At 43.1% G+C, this 21,851-nt stretch overlaps 1 protein-coding gene across 3 annotated transcripts in view; it reads right to left on the bottom strand.

Annotated features, from left to right (window-relative positions):
- Positions 1-21,851, bottom strand: part of ssbp2a (single stranded DNA binding protein 2a) — a 45,846-nt gene that overhangs the window by 12,477 nt on the left and 11,518 nt on the right. For 2 of the 3 annotated variants that reach the window (XM_061768026.1, XM_061768027.1), the window contains exons 2-4: positions 11,192-11,264; positions 8,618-8,679; positions 8,303-8,387 (exon numbers count right to left, since the gene is read on the bottom strand). In XM_061768026.1, coding sequence (XP_061624010.1) covers positions 8,303-8,387; positions 8,618-8,679; positions 11,192-11,264 — 220 coding nt within the window. The remainder of the gene's footprint in view (positions 1-8,302; positions 8,388-8,617; positions 8,680-11,191; positions 11,265-21,851) is intronic. The other variant, XM_061768028.1, reaches the window with a different exon arrangement.

Below are 21,851 nucleotides of genomic sequence, written 5' to 3'. Positions count from 1 at the left end.
TACAAGTTCGGCACACGCGCACGCATGCATGCACACACACACACAGAATAGGGGATGATGAATGCATTGCAGATTAATTGCACATACACGGTATGTCAGTGTCCTGTGGTGACGAGAACTACTTCAACATGCTCCAAAATCCCTGCCCTCTGGCACTCGAACTTGCCCTTTTTTTTTTTTCTCCCCCCCCCCCCGTAAGCAACACAAGCCAGATGCTACAGGCAATAACAACAATAAACAAAACAAGAAAAAAAAATCCTATTTTGAGTTTTACATATTGGTAGCATTTTAGCTTCTCAGGCTGTGATAAATACACTGCTTGAAAAATGAAAGGGAACATGTCAACACTTGACGTGACGTGAGTGACAATGGCGGGCCCCGTCTGGCCCGAGTGTGTCAGCGGTTCCTGGATGACGAAGGCTTCGATGCTGTTGGCCGGCCCGCTCGTTACTCCCATCTGAATCCAGTGGAGCAACTGGATAAGGCACACTTCCACAAATTATGATATTGGCAAACGTTGGATCAGCCTGTGATCTCATTTTTGCACTTTGATTTGAATCTGATTCTGAATCCAGTTGTCAGTGATTTCATGATTTGGGTTTCCACTGATTACACTATTAAATTAGGATGTGTAATTTAAGTGTTCAATGTATTCTATTAAGCGTTGTATACCAATTAAAAATGATGGTAATTTACAACTACACACCCAAAAATATTTACAACAAGAATAAATGCAGTCCTACATCAATGGCCTGGCAACACTTGGGAATTTAAATAAATATAGGTCCCAATGTCTATTACTAATACCGGAAATTGTAGGAACATTTTGTCAAAAAGCCTAATAATGTATAAATTCATGTTTTAGAGACCCTCCACTTCTTGGCATTTGTCTTTTTACTGTGAAAGGGGAATAAAGTAATCCCACATCTTTGAATTTTGTTGGTCAACATAACAGCTAAACAGGAAACATTCATCCTTAGCATCGAATTTGGCCGCACATCATGAATTTATAGCTAATTATTTTAGTAAATTATAAGGAAACAGTTCTAATACAGATTTCAAGATGAGAAGAGATGAGACTTCAATTGATTTCAGAGAACAAAATATCTCTGGCCTTGGCAATTGTGTCTCTTGATGATTTTTTTTGGGGAAGTTTTTATCACCTTCAGTAGAAAATGATCCCCTTTGCGCTGCCATTACGGCTGATTATCAGCAGCCGTAATGGCAGCACAATCATAATCTACCCGACTCGACCTGACGGGGCGATTACAGGTAGGACGCTATCAGCTCCTCAGTTTGGGTACTTCTTGTTTATCACTGATGTCATTATCGACCCTTGTAAACATCTCTGGCCAGTGACGGCCCGCGTGAGATGTGAGGCGCTGCTGCGGGCTGATGCGCTGTCAGATACACGCAACGGGCTGAAAATGATAGCCAGCGTGGTGCTGGAGAGTCACACTTCAGCACGAGTCTCTATCTCACTTGGTTTCACCACGCTGGGGGGGGTGGGGGGGGGGGGGGGGGGGGGGGGGACGCAACTGAGCGGAGAGGAGGAAGATTACAGCCACAGTTTGGGATGAAAAGGGTGCTGCGTCATTGTGTGTTGTATACGTACACGCTGCCATTAAGCTACATTGTAGTTAGAACAGGAGGGTGGCGTAGTGTTAACTGTTGCTGTCTTTCGTGCAGACGGCACATGTTTGATTCCGGGTCAGCGACCTCGATTAGGGCTGCAGCTAAGGAATATTTTAGCATTCCAGTAGCCTACTCAAAGTTGTATCGAATAATCACGTATTCGGATTGTATTTTTGCATGAACAATTGTTTTTCTTTCTTTTGGACAATCAACTGTTTTAGTTCTTAAAGCAGCAAATTGTATTTTCTTGCCTAAAAATATTCTCAGTCAGGCATGAAAACACACATTTCAGTTTAAAGGTCGCATTTTTTCTTCTTAGCATTCTTAGCATTTCTTATAAGTATAAACAAAATACATAGGCCTCGATTTGTCACTGCTCTTGACCGGCGTGGCAACAGACAATGTGAGTCGGTCCCCTTCTTAAATACAGAGTGAGCTGGTCGTAACTGCTGGCGACTTCCATACACTACGTCCGCAGACCTCTTGTATCTACTGTATCTCCACCCCGGATCGATCAAACTGTGATAATGATAATGATAATACATTTTTTAAATAAAAGAAAGAAATTATATTTGACATATTTAGGAATGTCTGCTTGTGCCCCCTAACAAACGGAACAAAATTGAGTTAGACCAGCGGTCTACCTCACACCAAACGTTAGACGTGGCCTGAGCGGCTGTCGGTTTAGACCGACTTCTGCTAGCGAGCAAAAAAACAACAACAACAAAAAAACCAGTTTGATTGTGACAGCATTCCCGCAGCTCTCAGTAGGCCTGACACTTCTTTAACATTTCCAATCTTTAATCTTTTTCATGTACACAAAACTCTTGGCGGAGTTGCTCGATCAACTTCGATATTTACCCTCCTTTTTGTGTAAGAGCGGGTCGCACGAAACAGGGACGTGATTGGAAGCTGCTTAACAACTGAGCTGTCAATGCAAACATGGAAATGTAAACGTTTTGAAGATACTTCAAAGATGACCGTTTAGATGCTCAGCAGCGCCAACTGTACACATTGTATTGCTTTTTTTTTTTTTTTAACAGTATAAACATAAACCTGCATTAGGTAGACCTGCACAATCTAAGCAGTCCTTTACAAACATAATGGCGCAAGAGGCATTCATTTAACTATGTGGTTGTAGTTTGCAGTGATGCAGAACTGTATTGCATCATAATGAAAGATAACAGAATGACAGTCTTGCACAACATACATGTTTTTAGAATGTGGGAGGAGTGTCCAGAACATGCAAACTCCAAACAGGAAGGCCAGGCAAAAGAATTCATTTCTTATTGCCTGCTAAAACGTACTCCTTAGATGTTGAATGTTTTCAATGGGAACTTTTCACCTTCAACTCTTGGTTGATAAATCCTGTGCCTCCCTGACCCAACGAGCTTGTTCTCATTCTTACAGCTTCTTGTCTTCCTCTGCCCTCACTTAGCCTCCCCCCTCCACCCTGTAGCATGCCCTCATGTCAGTTGGGGGGGGGGGCGCAAGGCGTGCATATGTCAGCAATCACCAAAACACACCCACCCACCTGCGTACATGTCCAAACACGCGCGGTGATATGACTCGATGTGAAACGGTGCCGCTGGGAGACGAGAAGGCTCGTTGAGACTAAAGGCAACGGGAGGGAGAAAAGGAAGCCAAGTCTACTAATAGGTACGTGTGAGAAGGGCCAAATAAAGCACTGCACAAGGAAGGGAACAGCACTTGTTTTGCCGTAGCAAACCAACTATGGAGTTTTCCATGCTTTTATTTTTATTTGTATTTTTGATTTTTTTTATCCCCCACCATCGCTCCCTCCTCACTCAGCTCACTGCTCCTCATCGCCATGGCGATGATGCTACAGTGAGTCACCTGCACATCTCCCTCCTCCTCCTCCTCCTCCTCCTCCTCCTCCTCTTTCTCAACAGTGCCAAGGAACACTGGAGGATGGAGAGAAGAGGAGAGATGGCTCTGTTTCCTTGGAAACAGACTGGGGGTCTCCGCATCCCCCCCACCCCCTCTTAGTTCACAACTGGTTGCAAGCAGCTTGTTACCCACAATGCTTTGAGACGACAGGGTCTCTGTGTTCTGGTTCATTCGCACAACACAACAAACACGCTGACAGGTCAAAGTTCAAGGTCTGAATTTTGTGATATGGCCTCAAACAGGCTTTAGATTTTTTTTCTTACAGCTATTGTGACCAAAAAAAAAACAACAACTAAATTTCATATCCCATATAATACATAGAATGAGTATGATTATTGCACAACTGCAATAATAATAATATCAGTAATCTAGTAATGCAACAAAATATATTCTTTAAATGGCTTATCCACTGACTAGCATGCATGTTCTCAGTAAATATTATGGGATTCCGACCATTATGTTTTACATTTCCAAAGAATTTCAGCCACTCCAAACAGCAACACAAATGTGAGTCTGACCTGTCCTGGTGTAAAACATGAATAATTGAAAATAGCCGAATTTTCTATGGGGCTTTTTTGGGTCTTTTTTCTTTGAGAGGTTCTGCTGCAACACAATCCATGGTGATTGATTCACTAAAAACAGCTGACTGACAAAAAAACAAAACAATTGCGCTTGCTTGTATGGCGAGCACTAATTGTGGCAAGCAGCAGCATGAGTTCTGACAAGAACGAGGCAATGAAACGACACACAAACGCAAAGGACAGGGGACTGGGACAGGGTCCTTCAAACACAACACAAGTCCAAAGAAAATAACAAGCCTAACTTCATTTACATGAGGGAGTCATAAATTATACGAGGAAGGTTCTGGGTCAAGGAAACCTTTAATCGGGTGTCAAACTGAGCAAATCAATTCCTCTGACAAAAAGTATGCCGGACAATTAGAAAGGAGACCGTACACATTATGAGTTCGGGGCCCCAATCCAGCTGGCCGCATGCTTCTTGCGGCCCCCTAAAGCAAATCATATGCCTCAAATCTTGCTCAAATCTGCTCCAAAATTGCAAAATGTCTCGACTTTCACCCTTCAACGTTAAGATATTGCAAGCATCTTTTTGTTACCAAAACGATTTTTTTTTTTTTTTTTTAATAAACTGACCAAAAGTTGACTTCTCATTTCAAAACTAGTCATCCATCAATATGTTGTGCCTAAGTAATAACATGATGATGAGGTAATTCTATATTTATACGGCTTCAGAGTCGTAAAAGCCCTTGAAAGGAAACCATAAGCACAATGTGGACTGTGACAAACGTTTGACAGCCCTGTTTAGACCATTGGCAAAATGTCATTTCTTAGCACCCTCAAAAGACATACTAGTCTCTTTTGAAGCATTTCTTTTGTTTGTTTGTTTCCTGGGGAAACAACTTTTCAACCAACAACTTGTTTCCGTTAATAAGCATGTTCTTATCAGGGGTTGCACACACAACCAGTACAAGTGTCAGAGGCTGATAATCTCCTCCATTCGGGAGTCGGGTATCGCGTTCATTTTTCCACCCCAGCGCAACCTGCTAACACTGGTTTTCTTCACCGTGGCGGACCGCTTGTCTATTCCGAAGGAAATTAACTGATTGAACAGATTGTAAACATAGTAGTACCACGTACAGTGAGGCAAGCACACACTTACAGAACATTTGGAGACAATGCAATATTGTGCGAATCATTGTTGCGCTGCAATAAATGACAGATATTCTGATCAAACTGCCACATCGTTTTTTTTTTTTGCATTTCCTTAAAATGCACGACACTAGCAGACCTAGATCCAAATACATCATAGACTGTCTCAGTCATTACCTCTACAAAATTATTTCCAACATTTAAAGTACCAACACTAAGACTGACTTCTTAAATCAGCTCACGTCTGGACAAAGCATTTCAAAATAACTTTGTTTTTATGACATCATGGACTCTCACAAATGGAACCCATTCATTTGCTTTTGAGAACACAATTTACAAAGCACTTAACAGAACTCCAAACGGCAAATCTGATGCCCGAGACGCATTCGCTGAAGTTCAAAATCGATAATGGTCCATTTTCCCCCTGGAAGGAACGCCTTCTTCACGACTGCAGTATATACTAAACAACCACAGCCATACGATTTCCAAACACTGAAGTTGAAAGCAGACAATATTTTGTTTGTACAAAATGCCGACAATTAGCCCTACAAAAGAACTAAAAGACAAAAAGCATAAGCGCCAGAAATTTTCACCGCTATTAATTAGGACTTCACTTGCTAATTAGCTACCTGCAGGTAATTACATTCACAAGCTCTGATTAAAATCTCCATCAGTGTCAAAGTGAAGAAACTACGGTTGAGACACCAGCAAAAAAAAAAAAAAAGTAGCTCCATTGTTTGTTTTTTATTTGGTTCTAATTGAGCAACAGATACAGTATCTGAGTTGCACTTCTGATTGGATCTCAGTTGCCACTGTGGAATTGAAGGCGTTGATTGAAACTGACCTCAGTCTAATTACATTACATATGGTCTAATTGTACTTCTCTGATTACATCCCTGCAGCAAATGTAAAAACGAACTCGTTACGATAGATCCTGTGTGATTCCTGAATTGATTCTAATCACAGGAGAAGACGCGATATTCTATTGTATTTTTTTTAGGATTGATTTAATTGTTGTATGACATGCTTTTGAACCTATATATTCATGTTTCAGCTCTCTTTCTAATTTCTATTCATCTTTCCTCCATTCTTGCTTTCCTGTCCCTGAGAACCGAGGTCACGCTGCCCTCCAGCTCCCATCCCCGCGGCCGTACGATGACATCATCACATAGCTGCCTCGTCCTTGGAGTGACTATTCATCACCCCGATCGTCAGCGGCATCACCTGCCCGCGCGCACGCGTGCGCGCCATCGCACGAGTCGAGAGCACCGCTGCAGCTCTGCAGGATGGCGGGAGTAAAAGAAGGAGGGATCACGCAGAAAAGGAGATGTGGAGAGTAGGAGGATCCTGCTGGGGTAGGCAGAAAGTCCTGACCTGTGCACGTCCCACTATACATCTCAATAAAGCCCAATCCAGGCAAATGTGATGAGTCAGACCGGAGGATACACAGGAAGAACAGGGCACTGAACACCATCAATGCACTTTTCTTTCTAGAACTTCCCTCAGGCAAAAGATATAAAAAAAAAAAAAAAAGGTTCAGTATGTCCTCTTATGCCTAGATCAGACTACAGGATTTTAGCTCTGATATTGGCGAGATTAGCTATCGCGGGCGATTTCCCAGATTGGGCCCAACATGATTTTGTCGTACAGAACGTTTTGTTGCCTGCTTGTGAGCCGTAGCGTATTAAAAGTATCCTTGATGAATGTCCTCTCCTGAGCACCGGAGACGACCAACACACGTGTTTCCTCATTTTGTGTTCGTTTTTTCTCCCCCACGCAATACATTGTTGTTGTCGTCACCATGGTAACGGGTGCCTCCGGTCGAGTTGACCGGTGACACGTTTTCTGCTTCCGCCTCTCCGACAGTGTTTGATTTGACAAGATAAAGCCCAGAGATCGTAAAAGACGGGATACGGCGGTATCGGAATATGTCGTGTAGTTTTTCCGCTGTCTGGCCGAGTTACGGCAAGATTTTATGGCAGTAGTCTGACATAGCGCAATCGTGAAAGACCAAATTTGCCTTGTCGTCGGATCCAGGCGTTACTCAGAATTATTTTCTTAACTCTCTCACTTCTTCATTTATTCCACAAACTGGATAAAAAAATGAAACAACGCAGCAAGTCAAAGCACACTAGAAAACACACCCAAAAACTTTTTTCACACTTTTAGGGCTAGGTAACATGGCCTTTCGGCTAGCCAGCAGCAGTAAATCAATCATTTTGTTTTTCTTTATGAAAAAATGACTGCGACAGATTTGACAGACTAAACGGTGCCTCTGCAGGTTACAGCCAAGTACTACAACACATTTCTATTCTACTTTTTGGTTATTAACTCAAACTGAATGAAAGAAAGCAGGCAACTAAAAACAAACAAACTGATGAGACAACGAGGCACACCTGGACAAGACACGAGTGGCTGGAGGGAGCTGATCGGTAGACAAAAGGAACAGTGGTCACGAGAACACTTGGAAATGAAGACATCAATGAAAAAAGGACACCGGGAAAACATGACGTGGCATCAAACAAAAAGCAAAGAAAATGGTGAATGTTACGAAACGTTTGACAGCGTTTGGACGATTTCTTGTGCTATTTACAACCAAACGATGTCCATTTCAAAACTAAAAACTTCACTTCAACTGGAAATTTGGCCAGACTATGAATAATTGAGGCTCAACTGGGGATCATTTTCAGTCTCCATCTCGCTATTAATATTCTTCAGATGTGAAAGAAGCAAGAAAGTAGTAATAGTCTCTGCTGCACTGTCCCCAATTCCAGCATTTCTCAAACATTTTCACCAATTTCAAGCACCTTTGGGAATCACGGGCTCCACTGTCCCAATGGACCTCCTGCTGTTACCAATTTATGCACTTCTCTTTAGCCTTTGATTTTCCTCACAAAAAGATAACACTGCTGTGGAAAGTTAAACAGACAGTTTTTGCTAAATAGTGTGTATACATCGTACATTCATGCCGATGACCACATTATATCGCGATCGGAGTTTCTTCTTCCAGATAACGTGGAATCTGTTCATCTGTAGTCAATAAACGACGAGAGAGCAAAAGCAATGCTCCGTGAGCGTGGACTCACATAGTCATGGAAGGCCTTGGCCTCACTGGAGTGCTCACATGTGTCTCTTCTCTCCGGGGCTGCACAGTACAGGTCCCAGAAAACGCTACAACACACGACACATGACATGACAGCTTCTTTCGAGAACCACACGTCCATCTGATGATATATAATATAGAGCACACTAATATTGTATAGCTGTTTCTTGTAAAAGATCCGTCATGGGTGAGTAGTTGACCCATGACGTTGTAGAAAGCTCTTTGCTATTTCAAACGACTTAAGTCGATAATAGCTAGACAAACAATGTGACTTGAATTATGAAAGACAATAACTTACCACCACCAAGAGTGGAGAAACCCCGGAGGTTCTCCTAATGTGATGTTCTTCTCCCATCGGATCTGGACAAACCGGGAAAGGAGAGAACAATTTGCTTTAGTAAACGCTGAAAAAAATGACAGGCCACCAGAGAGATGATGAAAGATCTTAAGTGGATGGGTCAGTGTTTGTCTGAGATCTCCGTCGAATTGACAACAACCTGAGGTTGTGTTGGGGTGAGATGATGTAATCAATGAGTAGGAGCCTGAGAGAAACAGTTGAACACCCCGAACGCACGTCGGATTCATTCTTCTGGTGTCATTGCTCTTTGGAGTGTTTCATTGCTTAGTGAGAAGGTTTCCCACGAAATGACTGCTTTTTGGTGTGATTAGTCTGATCGTTAAGGATGTTGGAATAAGATACATTTTTGTACCTGGATGGTTTGCTTTTATTCTCATATCTTTTATGTGGAGTCAAAACAGCTTGCAGAAAGCACACTTGGCCTCTTAATTGGAGAGTTTTAGTTTCCTCAAAGTGATATTGTAGTTTGCACGTCGGTCGCGCCTCTTCTCACTGTCAAGAAATGGGAGGCATAAATACTTTCAAAAAGTGCGTTTTAATACGGTGAAATGTGTGTAACTGTGATCTCCTCGAGTACAATCCAGTCTTGTCTCTTTTGAATTGTCTTTATCGAGTGACAAAAGGGGGAAAGGTATTTTGCATTATTGCCGTCACGGCATCTCACATTTGCGAAAGACGAGCGCCGCGTGCTCGTCATGTGTCCTATCCGAAAAGGAATAGCACGTGAGTGAAATAATGCGGCTCGCTCTTTAGCTAACTGACAAATCTGCGAGGCGGGATTTAACGTCGTCTGTTGAAAAGTCCGCGCTTTTCAAGACTCTTCGAAAATCTGCACCATCCTCGTCGTTATCATCGTCATCGTCATCGTCATGACCATACCGGTCTTGTCCTGAAAAGCCCGAATTGTCTTGGTGGTTTCTCAATGAGCTCAAACATTTGATATGGATAAAAGAAGGCTGAGTCATCTGTTTTAACAGACGCGAGACAGATAACAGGAAACAGTGGAACATTTCAGCAATTTCAGTCAGACTGTCCTAACCACAGTTCCAGGTCACACGGAGACTTTTAAAGGAATGATTTGCTTTGAAGCTCATTGGTGAGGGGGGGGGGGGGGGGGTTGAGGAAGGAAGTGTCTCTCTTCTTTGCACGCTTCAACAGCTCCGGCAAAGACGTTTGTTGACTGGCAACATTCATTTGGTATGCTGCACTGTGGCAAACACATTATCGTTACTCAAATGGAAAGAAACGATACAAAATGGCTCGTCGCTCAATTCCAACTTTATAAAACAACGAGGGGGGAATGTTTTGTGGGGTTTTTTTTTTTTTTTCTTTGAAAAAGCATCAAACCAGCAAACAATTAAAATGGGAATCAATTATGTATTTGATCCCAACACTGCAGTGAAATTAGAAAATCCAAAACCTGTGAGGTCCAACAATTTGGGAAAATATGCTTCTAAGGTCACTCCAAAACTTTGAGGTTGAAATGCAAATCTCCATTTTTTAATTGTTTCATTTAAAGGAGCAGATATGCAAGCCACTGTGAGATTTTTGCATTTGCACGCTCGTCTATTTCTCCGTAATCGTCTGTAGAATTGCAATAAAATGTTAGTATGTTGGCACAACATGCTCTTTGTTTTAGTATTTTAGTCTGGTGCACTTCCTGAGGCGGCGGATAACCTATAAACAGATGCGGATGATAAAAAGGTGGATAAGAGGCCTTTAAAGTTGTCTTTTGCTCCGTCCCACTGTCCTAGCTGAAGCAACATTGGGGTCGAGCTTGTGTGCGAGTTGTGTACAAGGCTGTGTTTATACTTGTTGCGCTCTTAGCTAATGCATTCCCACATTCAACCCGACACCGCCTATCCTTTTCATCTTCCACATGTGGCGAGGGGAGAGCACGTAAGGCGGAGGGAGGGGAGCGACAGAACGCCGTGTGGTTTTGCGCATGTGCACACACATAAAGTTAGAATGATGAGAATTGGCGCCAGCGGATGATGTAAGCTTTTTCCATCCTCCTTCTCTTTGTTCTCTTTCCACAAGCCTCGATCCACTGTCCTCTAAAATGGTAATTTACCGTTATTCAGGCCCCGCCACCAGAATCTACTGACCTCCTTTTCACCTCATCACCTTTTTACCTCAGCTGAATCACAGCAAGGACACACTCGCACCCAAAGTAAGAGTAATGCAGGTAGCGATAAGGACGCAAGTCAGCGAGGAAGGAAGAAAGGTAACCACAGAGGACAAGAATGAGCTTTTGGGGGAGATCAGTGAATGATGTCAGAGAAAAGATGCCGGCTTGAAGACGTCATGCTTAAAGCTCTCTGGCTCCAGCTCTGCTACGTAAATGTTTTTAAAACCCCCCAAAAAAAGCTTATCTTCTGCTCCCAACATGTTGGCTCAGCACTTTTTGTCCTGGCTAATTCGATCGGCTGTTACACTTGCCGGACATGCCGCAGAAGGGATCGCTCTATTTGTCAGAATGTGCTCAACGTGCACGCCATCCGTGTGACTTACCTCTGACAGGAAGGTCTGCGCTGACTTCTGGGCTCCTACGTGTAGCAGGTACTCGTACACATACAGCGCTAACCTGCGCAAAAAGGACGAGGGTGATCGAATAAGTCAATTGTGTTATGATACTGGCGTATGCACTATATTTCATCTTTAGAACATAACAGAATGCTCCACGATGCGGATGTGCAAGCGTGCCACAGTCCCATCACAAAGCGCAAATCACATAAGGATCCAAAGACGTAACAATAAAAATAAGTATGAGTCATTTTGCTATCAAGACCACAAACCCATTTTTTGTTTTTTGTCTTCTGAAAGGACCGGTGACTTTCTTTGAAAACAAATGGTGAGAGTAAGAACGACGATAAGGAAACTTTCATGTCGGGCAGTGTATCATTGGATTCCAAGTTAACGACGAAATGTCAATGTCCCGAAAAAAGAACACAAAAACTGGTACAGGTGGGAGGAAAAAACACAATCGCGATGCAGATGCAAATGAAATCAATTCACACATTTTAAATAAGCAATCAACGATGAAATAGTGTCATACTGGCGGAATGACAAAAGTGGAACTTGTAAGTGTGGCGCTTTCCGATTGGCTTTTTGCAATTGCTGGGGAAAAAAATCTGATACAATAATTCATTCTTTTTTTTTTTTTTAAAGAATAATGGAAGTAAAATACAGGTTTTAAAGAGTAAACTGTGATGGCCCAAAATCTCTGGAGGACATTTCCATCTCCTTGTTGAATAGAAGGCACAGAGAGTTCAAACCCTGTTTTAAAGGCGACTACATGCTGGTTTGTGTGAGCAGCGTTCATATCCAACATGGTGTGAATTTAAGGGGCCGTTCCTGGTTATTGGCGCCTTTTCCGTCGCCCCCATGAAAACACTGTGTGTCTTACTCTTCAATGTCCAACCCTGTTAGACTAAATTAGGATAAAGGTAAACTACTTTTTTTTTTGGGAAATCAAAAAGTTGTTGGATATATATATATATATAGAAGACAGTAAGTTCTGGGATCCTTAAGCTGTGTGTCTGACTCTTAAATTTCCACCCTGTTAGATTAAATTAGGATAACAGTAAACTTGTTTAATATATTGACTAAGGTAAAGTTTTTGGGTGTGTCTGGATAGGTGGCTAGATTTTGCTAATTCCGCTTTCCTTTTTTTCCATATTATCACTATCAAAAGTCGGCAAAAGTCAAGAATGATCCGAATGGTATCACGCAAATTGAACTATTCGCGAGACATGTTTACGTCAAAGGTAAAAGGAAATGCATCATGAAGCGCAAATTCATGGCAGGCCACGCAAAAGACACATTTGACATTTGACGTGTCGGACAAACGCAGGAAAAAATTCGCTTCTCCGTCGATTCGTTCAAGTTGGAAAATGTCAACAAATTTGCATGACGCTGCGTGGCGACAGCGATTCAGCGTGGAGAATGTTTGCTCCTCACACACAACGTCCCGGAGATGTCCTGCAGTTGTTGAGCAGACCAATGGAGGATAAAATGACCGTCAATGCTTGTGGGCACCTGGAACTTTTTTGTTAATGCCAGCACCGTTGCAAGAACCTCGGCAAAACTGGTAGGAATATTTATGTTCCTTGTTTACAGCTGTCGGTGCCAAGCTAACAATGGCATTAGCCGAAGTTTTAGCACGACCACCGTCATTGGTTCTTGGAGCCCGACGTCTTTCACTCGGAAACAATCGAGCATACCACAACTGATTCCGCATACGTGAGGCGCGAATGAAGCGAATTCGCGTTCGGTGTGAACGCGGCATAAGCGTATACTGGCTAGCATAAAATGTGCTTGTCTTAGAACCCAATTTGAAAGGTGCTACCGACCTGCTGAATCTGGTCCAGACACCTCTTAAATGGAAGTAAAAATAAACTCCCCAGACTGTCTGCCTGTCTTGAAGATGATGGACTGCGCACCTTTTTGCTGTGCACACAGGTACGTCTCCTCCTCCGTCCCTCTCCTACATTCCCATCCATCTCCTTTGTCACTTTCTTTTCAGTTTCCTGCTGTCCCTGAGCCAACTTCCATTTCACCCTGCACTCCATTCCGCCCCATGTTTGTTTAATGACGAGAGGAGGCGCGCGGCGCTTTGCCGTCCTTTCCGTCCCGCCATCCCTCATGTAGTTGTCGCGATGTCTCACCGAAGCGATAGAGACAAAAACATGTGCCGAAAGTAAACGAAAGAACCAAAAGCTCGACAAAACTCTCAACACCTCTACCACGGAACACGAATAAAAGATGTGTCTCCGGTCACTCACTCCGCTCTGAACATCACGAGTAACAAATAGGTTCTATCACTCACGTTTGTTTTCAGGTAAATATGTGGCCCACTGCCCAGATAGGAGGGGTATGAATGTATCTGCCATAAGACAGATGTTGAAGACAATGTTGGTAGATAGATCGATTTGTTTTCAACATCGGTGGGAATGAAATTGCTGCTTTCAAGCATTCCTTGGCCTCAGAAAAGTATCGAGCGGAAGGAAGTAAGGAAGTGCAAAATACTGTTACTCGACTTAGGTTGTTTTTCACGCATCTGTACTTGACTTCAAAATGTATTTTTCTGACAACTTCACTTTCACTCCTTACAGATACAGTGGTGCCTTGAGATACTGGGGTTTTTTTTTTTGTTTGTTTTTTTTTTGAATTGGCCAATTGTTTTGCTTTGACTCCCGAGCAAAAAATCTGAGATACGAGCGCTGTGTAGGGTCAGAGAGGAAGGGTGACATCGAAAGGAGAACACGTCCAAGTATTTCGGATGGGCGGAGATAGAAGGGGTGAATTCCATCGCTGCCTCCCAACTTGATTGAATTGCATGGGAACTATACAGACATGAATCAGGCATCAACCTCTCCTCTCTCGCTCTCTCTTTTTTTGTATTCAACACACAGCAATATTGGGCAGAGCTGCAGCAGGACTGATAAGCAAGAAGCAAAGCAACACATGACGGCATTTTGCCAGCACTTAATATTGACCAAATGTTCACGCGTTACTGCAAATTTCCTTCAAAGACATCGAAAGAAAACAAAGAGGGAAAAAAAAGACATTGGCGTCGCTTACGCTGCTCTCGCGTTGTTCATTTCCCACTTGTTCACCTCATAAAAAGCTCTCGGCTACGTGGAAGTGGACTGACAGACAGTCAAAATACAGAGCCGAGATAAGCGTCAAGGATTAGAGGACGGGCGACTGTTTGAAGTTAACAATCCTCCATATTTGACACAATAAACTGAGCGAATTATGAAGCAAACTGTCAGTATGAATAATCTTTGCATTCGTAATTGGGGTAAGGCAGCTGGTGCATTTTGCACAGAATCTTTTGTTGTTCAATACAAGCTCCACGTTTGGATCGCATCTTTGTCTAACCTGCTAATCTGTGTGAGATTGAACAAGAGCACTCGGCATCAATTCCAGCTTTCGCCAGGGCGAAGGACCCAGCAGTTTCCCTCCTCTTCCTGAGTGTGAGGTGAGCGCGTGTAAGTGGAGGAGGTGAACCCGCCTTAAGCTCCCTCAGTGACCTCTTTTCCCCTTCGTATTGAAGTGTTTGTGTGCTCTCCGACTCACATCTAATCAAATTCCTATTTGGATCTCAAACCTATCCTGGCTGCCGCTATGTTAAGAAACAGGCAACCAGCGGAGGGAAGATGACTTTTTTAGCAAGTGCAAGCGGTCAGCTCGTCTGCTGTGACAGTCAAATGCATTGGGACAAAACTCTCGTATTTATCGGGGATGAGCATCATTTCAAATGTTTAGAAATTCACCTTCAAGAAAGGTTTTGATGAAGAGCTGGACAGCGGTTGAACCGATGAGTTGACTAGCGGACGAGTCTTCGGCTCGATGTATAAAGCTTGAAGTCGACTCATCGCTTTGGCGTCACGTCTTCCCCTCGGCCAATACGGACGACTTTTGACTTGTGACTTTTGACATTCTGTGGAGCGACCAAATCCGGCCAACAATACGCCAAACTCTTCATACGTCTGCGCTTGTCCAAGAGTAGAAAAATAAACGGGTTGCGCTCGGCCTCGCTAGCGTTGGCTATTTTGATCGCCGAAGCAAACCGAGTCGAGTGAAATAGAAACAGTAAAACGGAGACAAAGCTTACGCGAATTAGCGTAATGGTAAATTGCATTCGTTTTGATTTGTTTCCACGCCTGTCTGGTGAAATATGTCTTTACCTGAGACCAGTCCATGGGGTGCAAAAAGAAACAAAGAAAATGGGTTAAAATTGGCTGCACTATGCTGAAAGAATATGACATCATATATTTCAGCGACTTTGACTCTATTCACATCACTTACAGTATATCTTAAGTTGCTCCACCCCAAATGCTGGAAGGTTAGAGGTCAAAGTTGGACTGTATTGTAACCGCGGAGCCTTTTGGGGATTAAAAGTCATCTAAAAACCAAACTATATTCAAGATATTGTAGAATTAGAACCTAATATTTAGCATCGAAAGAGTTTTCTTTTTGAATCGACTTCTTTTTTCAAAGCTGTTTCACATCCAATTGTCGAGGTTTTATATTTTTAATCCAGTTCTGGACTCAAACACGAGGTTGACTCAATCGAACGTAAGATGGGAAAACAGTCAGAGTGGCTAACGTGTTCGAACACGAAAAGTATTTTGCATCAGGATCTCGTAGATATGAATGGCACACGGACAGAGAAGATCAGAAAGACCGGAAAAGTGGCTACGTTTGTTCACAAAAAAAAAACATCAAAACTGAACATGCATACATTCTGCAGTAGGGCGTGCACTGCATTATATTTGTATTAGTGAATTTCCAGAGTTTGAAGTTACTAGAAGCTAGGACAATGAAACAGTCGTCCTATGTTGAAACTGAGTCACAGTCAGGAAGTTGAAATGTTGGAATTATCTTCCGCTAATGGAAAAACAACTCAATTACCTTCTTAAATCGAAGAATACTGTCAGTTGGTAAAAAAAAAAAAAAAAAAAAAACGGCACTTTTCGGAGTGTCTTTGCTTTCAAGTAACTTCAATACTTCATGGCCAAAAGTCGAAATACAGGAGCACATGGAAACGTCCCGTGCAATGGATGACCTAAAGCGAAACTTGTGGAACCTTTCAAGTCAAATGGTCTTACAGCTCGGAATTTGGAACTTGGAAGCCACCGACTTATTGTGTAAAATGATCCCAACATTTGAATAAAGTCGCCTGCCTCACGCACAACCTGCAACAGACCCAAGAGTGCCAAACGGTCGCAGTCCGCTGAGCTCCCGGCATCCGAGACGCACCGCCTGCGGATGAGATGAGCTCTTGCTGCTTCGTGCCCGCGCTCGAGACAACTTTGGTCCGAACCGAGAGGGAAACGCACAAAAGAGTGAGCGGTGATCAAGCCAGTGCCCCCGCTGAGGACAACCCCGCGAGTGCGGGCCAAACACTTTCCCTGATTAATCAAGGCTCGCAGCACGGCTTTATGCGCCATTAAGAGCCACGCTAAATGACTCCGCTTCATTCATTAAAGTGGAGCATCCTCTGCGGGTCGGAGCAGCTCTCCAGGAAGGCAGACGGACATGAGAGGGCGCCGCCGGGGCACGGAGCGCGAGCGCGGGGCGCTGACGAGCAACAACAAATATAGAGCCATTACTACGCTGAATAATTCATTTTAAATGCGGTGCTTCGAGAAAACATCAGTGGAGAGAAACACAACAACCTTTGGCATCAATTTGGTTTGTTTTTCCCAGTGAAGGGGCATCTTCACAATATTTATGGGGCAAACGGTCTAGCAATTCAAACAATTGACGAGGAAACTCAGGCTGCGGCCGATTAATCCCTGTGGCATTATCATCACACTAAAGTATAATTGAACCTGTCGACGAGGTGCGAGCACATTCGCATCGGCTGCTGGGCTTAGTATCGGAAGCAAAACCCGTACAAAGTGATGCATACGGTCGACGGGAATAGAGAGAAGCCAACGCAGGTCCGCCGTGAAGGGAAGGCCCCTCACAAATCGATAGGTAAAGCCATACATATGAGCAGCGATGCGAAGACAACTGAACGGGGGAGACGGGAACGGAAAGATGGAGAGAGCGAGGGAGGACGAGGAAGCAAAAGAGAGCGAGAAAGGGAGAGTAAATGATTCATGACGGGAGCAGGGAAGCACAGCGAGGGGGAGGTCAGAACGGGGCGCGAGTGGAGCGATGCTGCAGCCCGAGAGCCGAACTAAAGAGCACAACATTGGGAGCGCGCGTGGACATTTAGCAGCGACGCATACAGTGTCGCACCCTATCGGAGCCGTATGGAGGGGGGGGCCGTTCCAGATGTTCAAAAGCTACAAGAGACTTGAAGTTGCTTCGCATTGGCATTTATCATCAATTATTCAAGCTTTTATAAGGTTGGACAAATGTTGGAGAGGAAAAGAAAATCTGGTGAAATGCAACGGTACACCTGCTGTGTTGGAAATATAAAGCAGGTTCAATGCGTTATAACATAATATACTTTTTTTTCCCCCCCCACCAAATGTTTGCTTATTGTAATCTTCGATACCGCTTATCCGCACGATACTCGGGTTCGAATCGCCGTTGGAAAATCTCGGTGTGGGTTTTCTTTGGGAGCTCCAAGCGGTGAGCAGAAAAGGTATAAATATACCCATTTCAAATTTGACACGGAAATTCATGGCCTATAAGTGCATTGGTGACTTTGGCTTACAATACTCGGAGAACAAAAGGGATTTAGTAGTTAGCAGGTTGGTCAACATTTTGGATTTTGTTCATATGAAGCTGTTGGTCTGTTTGCACGCGGCTGAGGATATTTTAGGCTTTCAAGCGTTCTGGAATGTGCTTGAAAATAGAACAGAAAAGGTTTGACTATTTCAACCAGAGCCTTTTTTTGCTGAATAGTGTCAGCTCAAAAGAGTACAAATTCTCGTTGTGTACAAAGCAACACTTTGTTTCACGTCTATGAATGGATAAAAGTATGAAATGCATTTTGTTTCTCTTTTTTCCTGATTGCCATTTATTTGTATCTGCATTGGTTTGCTCGGAGCAGGTGCCGCAACGGGGATAAATCTTGTCCATTGTAACAATTATTGAATCCTTGTTATTACCTATGTGAAAACTCAATAAAGAAATGTTTTCAAATAAAAAACAAATAACAGACTTGGAGATTTTTTTTCTGTATTTTGTTTTCTGAGTTGGGTAATATTCAAGTTCAGACGCGGGGAAATATGAACTTTGAATGGAAGTTTTTTTGCGTACCGACTTGGTTCTCCAACCTGTCCGTCAAATTGATGCTTTGGATTCATCTCCAAGCGGATGCGCGCTGTGTCTGTATATCACAGGCTTCTCACGGATGCATCCCTAATTGGCATTTTTGCTGATGATCATAAATCGAATCTATATTCTCCATTACGCTTCCAAGGAATCCCCCCGAGGTCTCGCTAATGGCTTCTGCTAAATGCAGCGTGCTCGTACCGCAATTCCTATAAAGCGTTTTCTCTCCGAGGCTCCCGCATCGATGTCGGCAGCGGGTTCGGGATGGAGCTGAGCGTTGGGAGGAGCGGCGAAAAGTTCACTTCCAGCTTTGAAGATTAGCGAGACGCGTCATAATCCCACAAGGAAACAGTCTGAAGGGAAGACATTTGTACTCAAATAAACTTTTGTTTCATCTGCTCGTGTTCCATGTTTTGTCTGCACTGAAATTGTCTTACGCACAGCTTTGCTGAGCAAATGTTTGTTCTAGTCTTAATCCCCCTCACTTCCACAGCACATAGTGAAGCTCTTCGGAGTCTTTTCGAGAGATTCGGACAGAAGGGCGTACTGCTCCGTTTCCAGGCTGGCACAACGGAGTCGAAGCGCAACATCACACCGGTTGCTGGCGGAGGAGAAAACCTTTCTCGTATTCAGCGGTGGCTTAACATAAAAGCAAAGAGGGCGGCTCTCTGTGAAAGTTTGCCCCCCGCAAAGGGGGGGAGAATTCTCAAGTGGAAAGGTCACACGTGAGAGTTTAAACCCAAAGAATGAAGTTCATATCCTGATGGGGAGGAATAGCCAAGAAGTCCCGTGTTCTTTGGCTCACCTTTTGTTTACATTTCATTAAGTTCATATCCCACAATTTGACCCTGGCGCTGACCTTCGGGACAAGATACAAACGCAGAGAAATTGAGTTTGAAAGGGAATATCAAAAGGCTGGAAATTGTTTCTGAGAAAACATTTGTGGGGAATATTTTTCTCCCAACAAAAATGGTATTGTCACGTGTGACAATAATAAGGTACTGCAAATGTTAACATTTTGCAAATAAGCAACACCAGTGACAGAAAACAAAACATTTTCAGTTAAACGCGCAAGCATGTCACTTTTCTATGAATTCCTGTTGATTACGTTGCAAATTGTGCAAAATCTATTCAAATGGAAAGATGATGTGTTTAAATGGCCTTCATTTCATGGTGCTCAACATCTGTTTGAGACTTTTTTTTCTGCACATCGAAATCCTTCGAAAACGACATTCCCTGCAACGATAATTGTTTGGTCACATTGCATAAACAAACTCGGGATGGGCATATTTGATTCGCTGATTGCATGGATTCCATTGTGGATTCATTGCACTTTGAAACAAGTGTGACAAGACAAAGTACACTAGCGGGCTTCGACCAGCAGAGGCGCTGTTGATTCAGTTTCAAAGTTTCAATTAGTTTGCATTCTAAAGACGAAACGCGAAGTTTCACTCCATCCACGCACACGTGATGACGTCATGTAGCGAATCGGTAACGGGCACCCGACTCGGTAGTCATTCTACAAAACACGATGAACGACAAGATCGATTGCAACAAGTACTCGTCGTCAAGACTCCCATTTCTCTTCAATGGAGACCAATAAAACACCGGCGAGTCCCCCGCGACTGCTGAGTTGATCGGCGGGCTCCGATGCAATACTGGCAGGATGCAGAAAATCAGTACGGCACGAATTAAGACTTGAGCAGACAACACAATGAGGAAAGACACCTCTAAGCAATCGGCGTCACACAATGAGGCTCGGTGAAAGAGTTGTTGTTCTGTCGGCAGCGGCGAGACTCGACTGTCTCGCGGCGCAGACAACAATGCGTGGTGCTGAGATAACAGGAAATGCCAGCTTATCGTAGCGCACGAGCGGCGAGCGACCAACAGACTAATGCGTTGATATCTGAAACAAATCATGACTTTGTGACGTTAACATTTTTCGACAGTAAGGGACGGGGAAGGGATTAAAAGGGGTTAAGTCAAATACAAGCAGAAGCGCAGCCTTTCTTTGATTTTAGTTCCATTTCATTGGGTTTGATTTGTTTAGATTGAGTCACCTCTCGAGGGAAATCTGTTTAATTTCACACATGAGCAAACACAAATGAATTTTAGGATTGATTTCCTTGTTCAACTTTGTCTCCACACTATTCCGGTAAATCTTCAATTCAACAAAACCGTAAAGATGACTTAGAATATACGGAGGGATCACGTCAGATTCATTACACTGTTCAAATGTTTGCCCTTTGGAGATTCTATGCGAGGAGCCCCGAAAAGCAGGAGGAAAGAGTCACCCTTAAAAGGGGAAAAGAAGAATTGAAGATAGTTTTCCCGTGATGTCACGCAACTCTGGGCACGCTTGAGGCCGCCAAGTAGGAGGTCCGCCCGCTGTTTTGTTCCGGTAGTTAAATGTGTGTTGAAAATAGATAAATATGATAGCCAACATCAAAACATCAGCGGGAATTGTGGCTTTTCACGAATCAGCAGAACTCCGTGCAGATACCGAGTCCATACGTCCATGTTTTAAAAAAAAAAAAAAAACTGTACGTACACTTTCAATGTTTACATTTTAGTATAGTACTCTTTAATAACACACATTTATAAAATATATATCATATGTTTGGTATCGGTCGTTGGTATGTTGCCGTGGTATATATTGCTATATTAAACATAGCGCATGCATGTTTAATAAATGGAATGGAATGGCAGCTGACTCCCATCAAGCTAACTGCTATCTAGCCTTGAGGCTAATGTTAGGCAAAGTCTGTATTAGGCAAAGTAAGCGAGGCTGTCAACTCTTCCTGGTCGTTAAGTGAAACAGTCTCGGTTTTACTTCCACTTGTCTTCGCACGCAGTTAGTCGAATTGTGTACGGATCGTCATTGCTGATGACGGCCGCTTTGTCATCGTGTCGTGTCTTTGCCACTGCATCCAAAGTTTCTCGAGACTATGTCAACTTTTTGGCTCATCTTTCACTACAGCTAAGGAGGTTATTAACATAGCTGATATTAACCCATTAGGGTTACACGGGAAAAAATGAATTCATTCAACAATTCAAACATGAAACATGAATCTGCAGTCTACGATTCTTTCCGTTTCAAACCTAGCTTTGCCTCAGGCATTTATCATCCAATTTAAGGCTGTTTTAGCATTTGTTTGTTTGTTTTTTTTGGTCTTAGTATTAAATGTGTTTAGCAATTTTACACTTTACAGTTAATAAAGGTTTTACGATGGCAACAGTTTTCCGCTTGAACAGATTTCCCATGGGGGGAAATTAGTTTTGAAAGCCTAACAAATCTCAGGTCATCCGTCATCCGTCCTGGAAGGGAAAGGATGATGTTCACTCTTATAGGTTGAAGTTTCTGTAAATAGGTAGTGAATCACAGCCATAAAAAAAATATAAGAGACACTTAATATTGCATTCA

The sequence above is a fragment of the Phyllopteryx taeniolatus genome, chromosome 3 (genome assembly GCF_024500385.1).
Source record: "Phyllopteryx taeniolatus isolate TA_2022b chromosome 3, UOR_Ptae_1.2, whole genome shotgun sequence".
Classification (NCBI taxonomy): Eukaryota; Metazoa; Chordata; class Actinopteri; order Syngnathiformes; family Syngnathidae; genus Phyllopteryx; species Phyllopteryx taeniolatus.
This window is presented reverse-complemented; position numbering and strand designations above follow the sequence as displayed.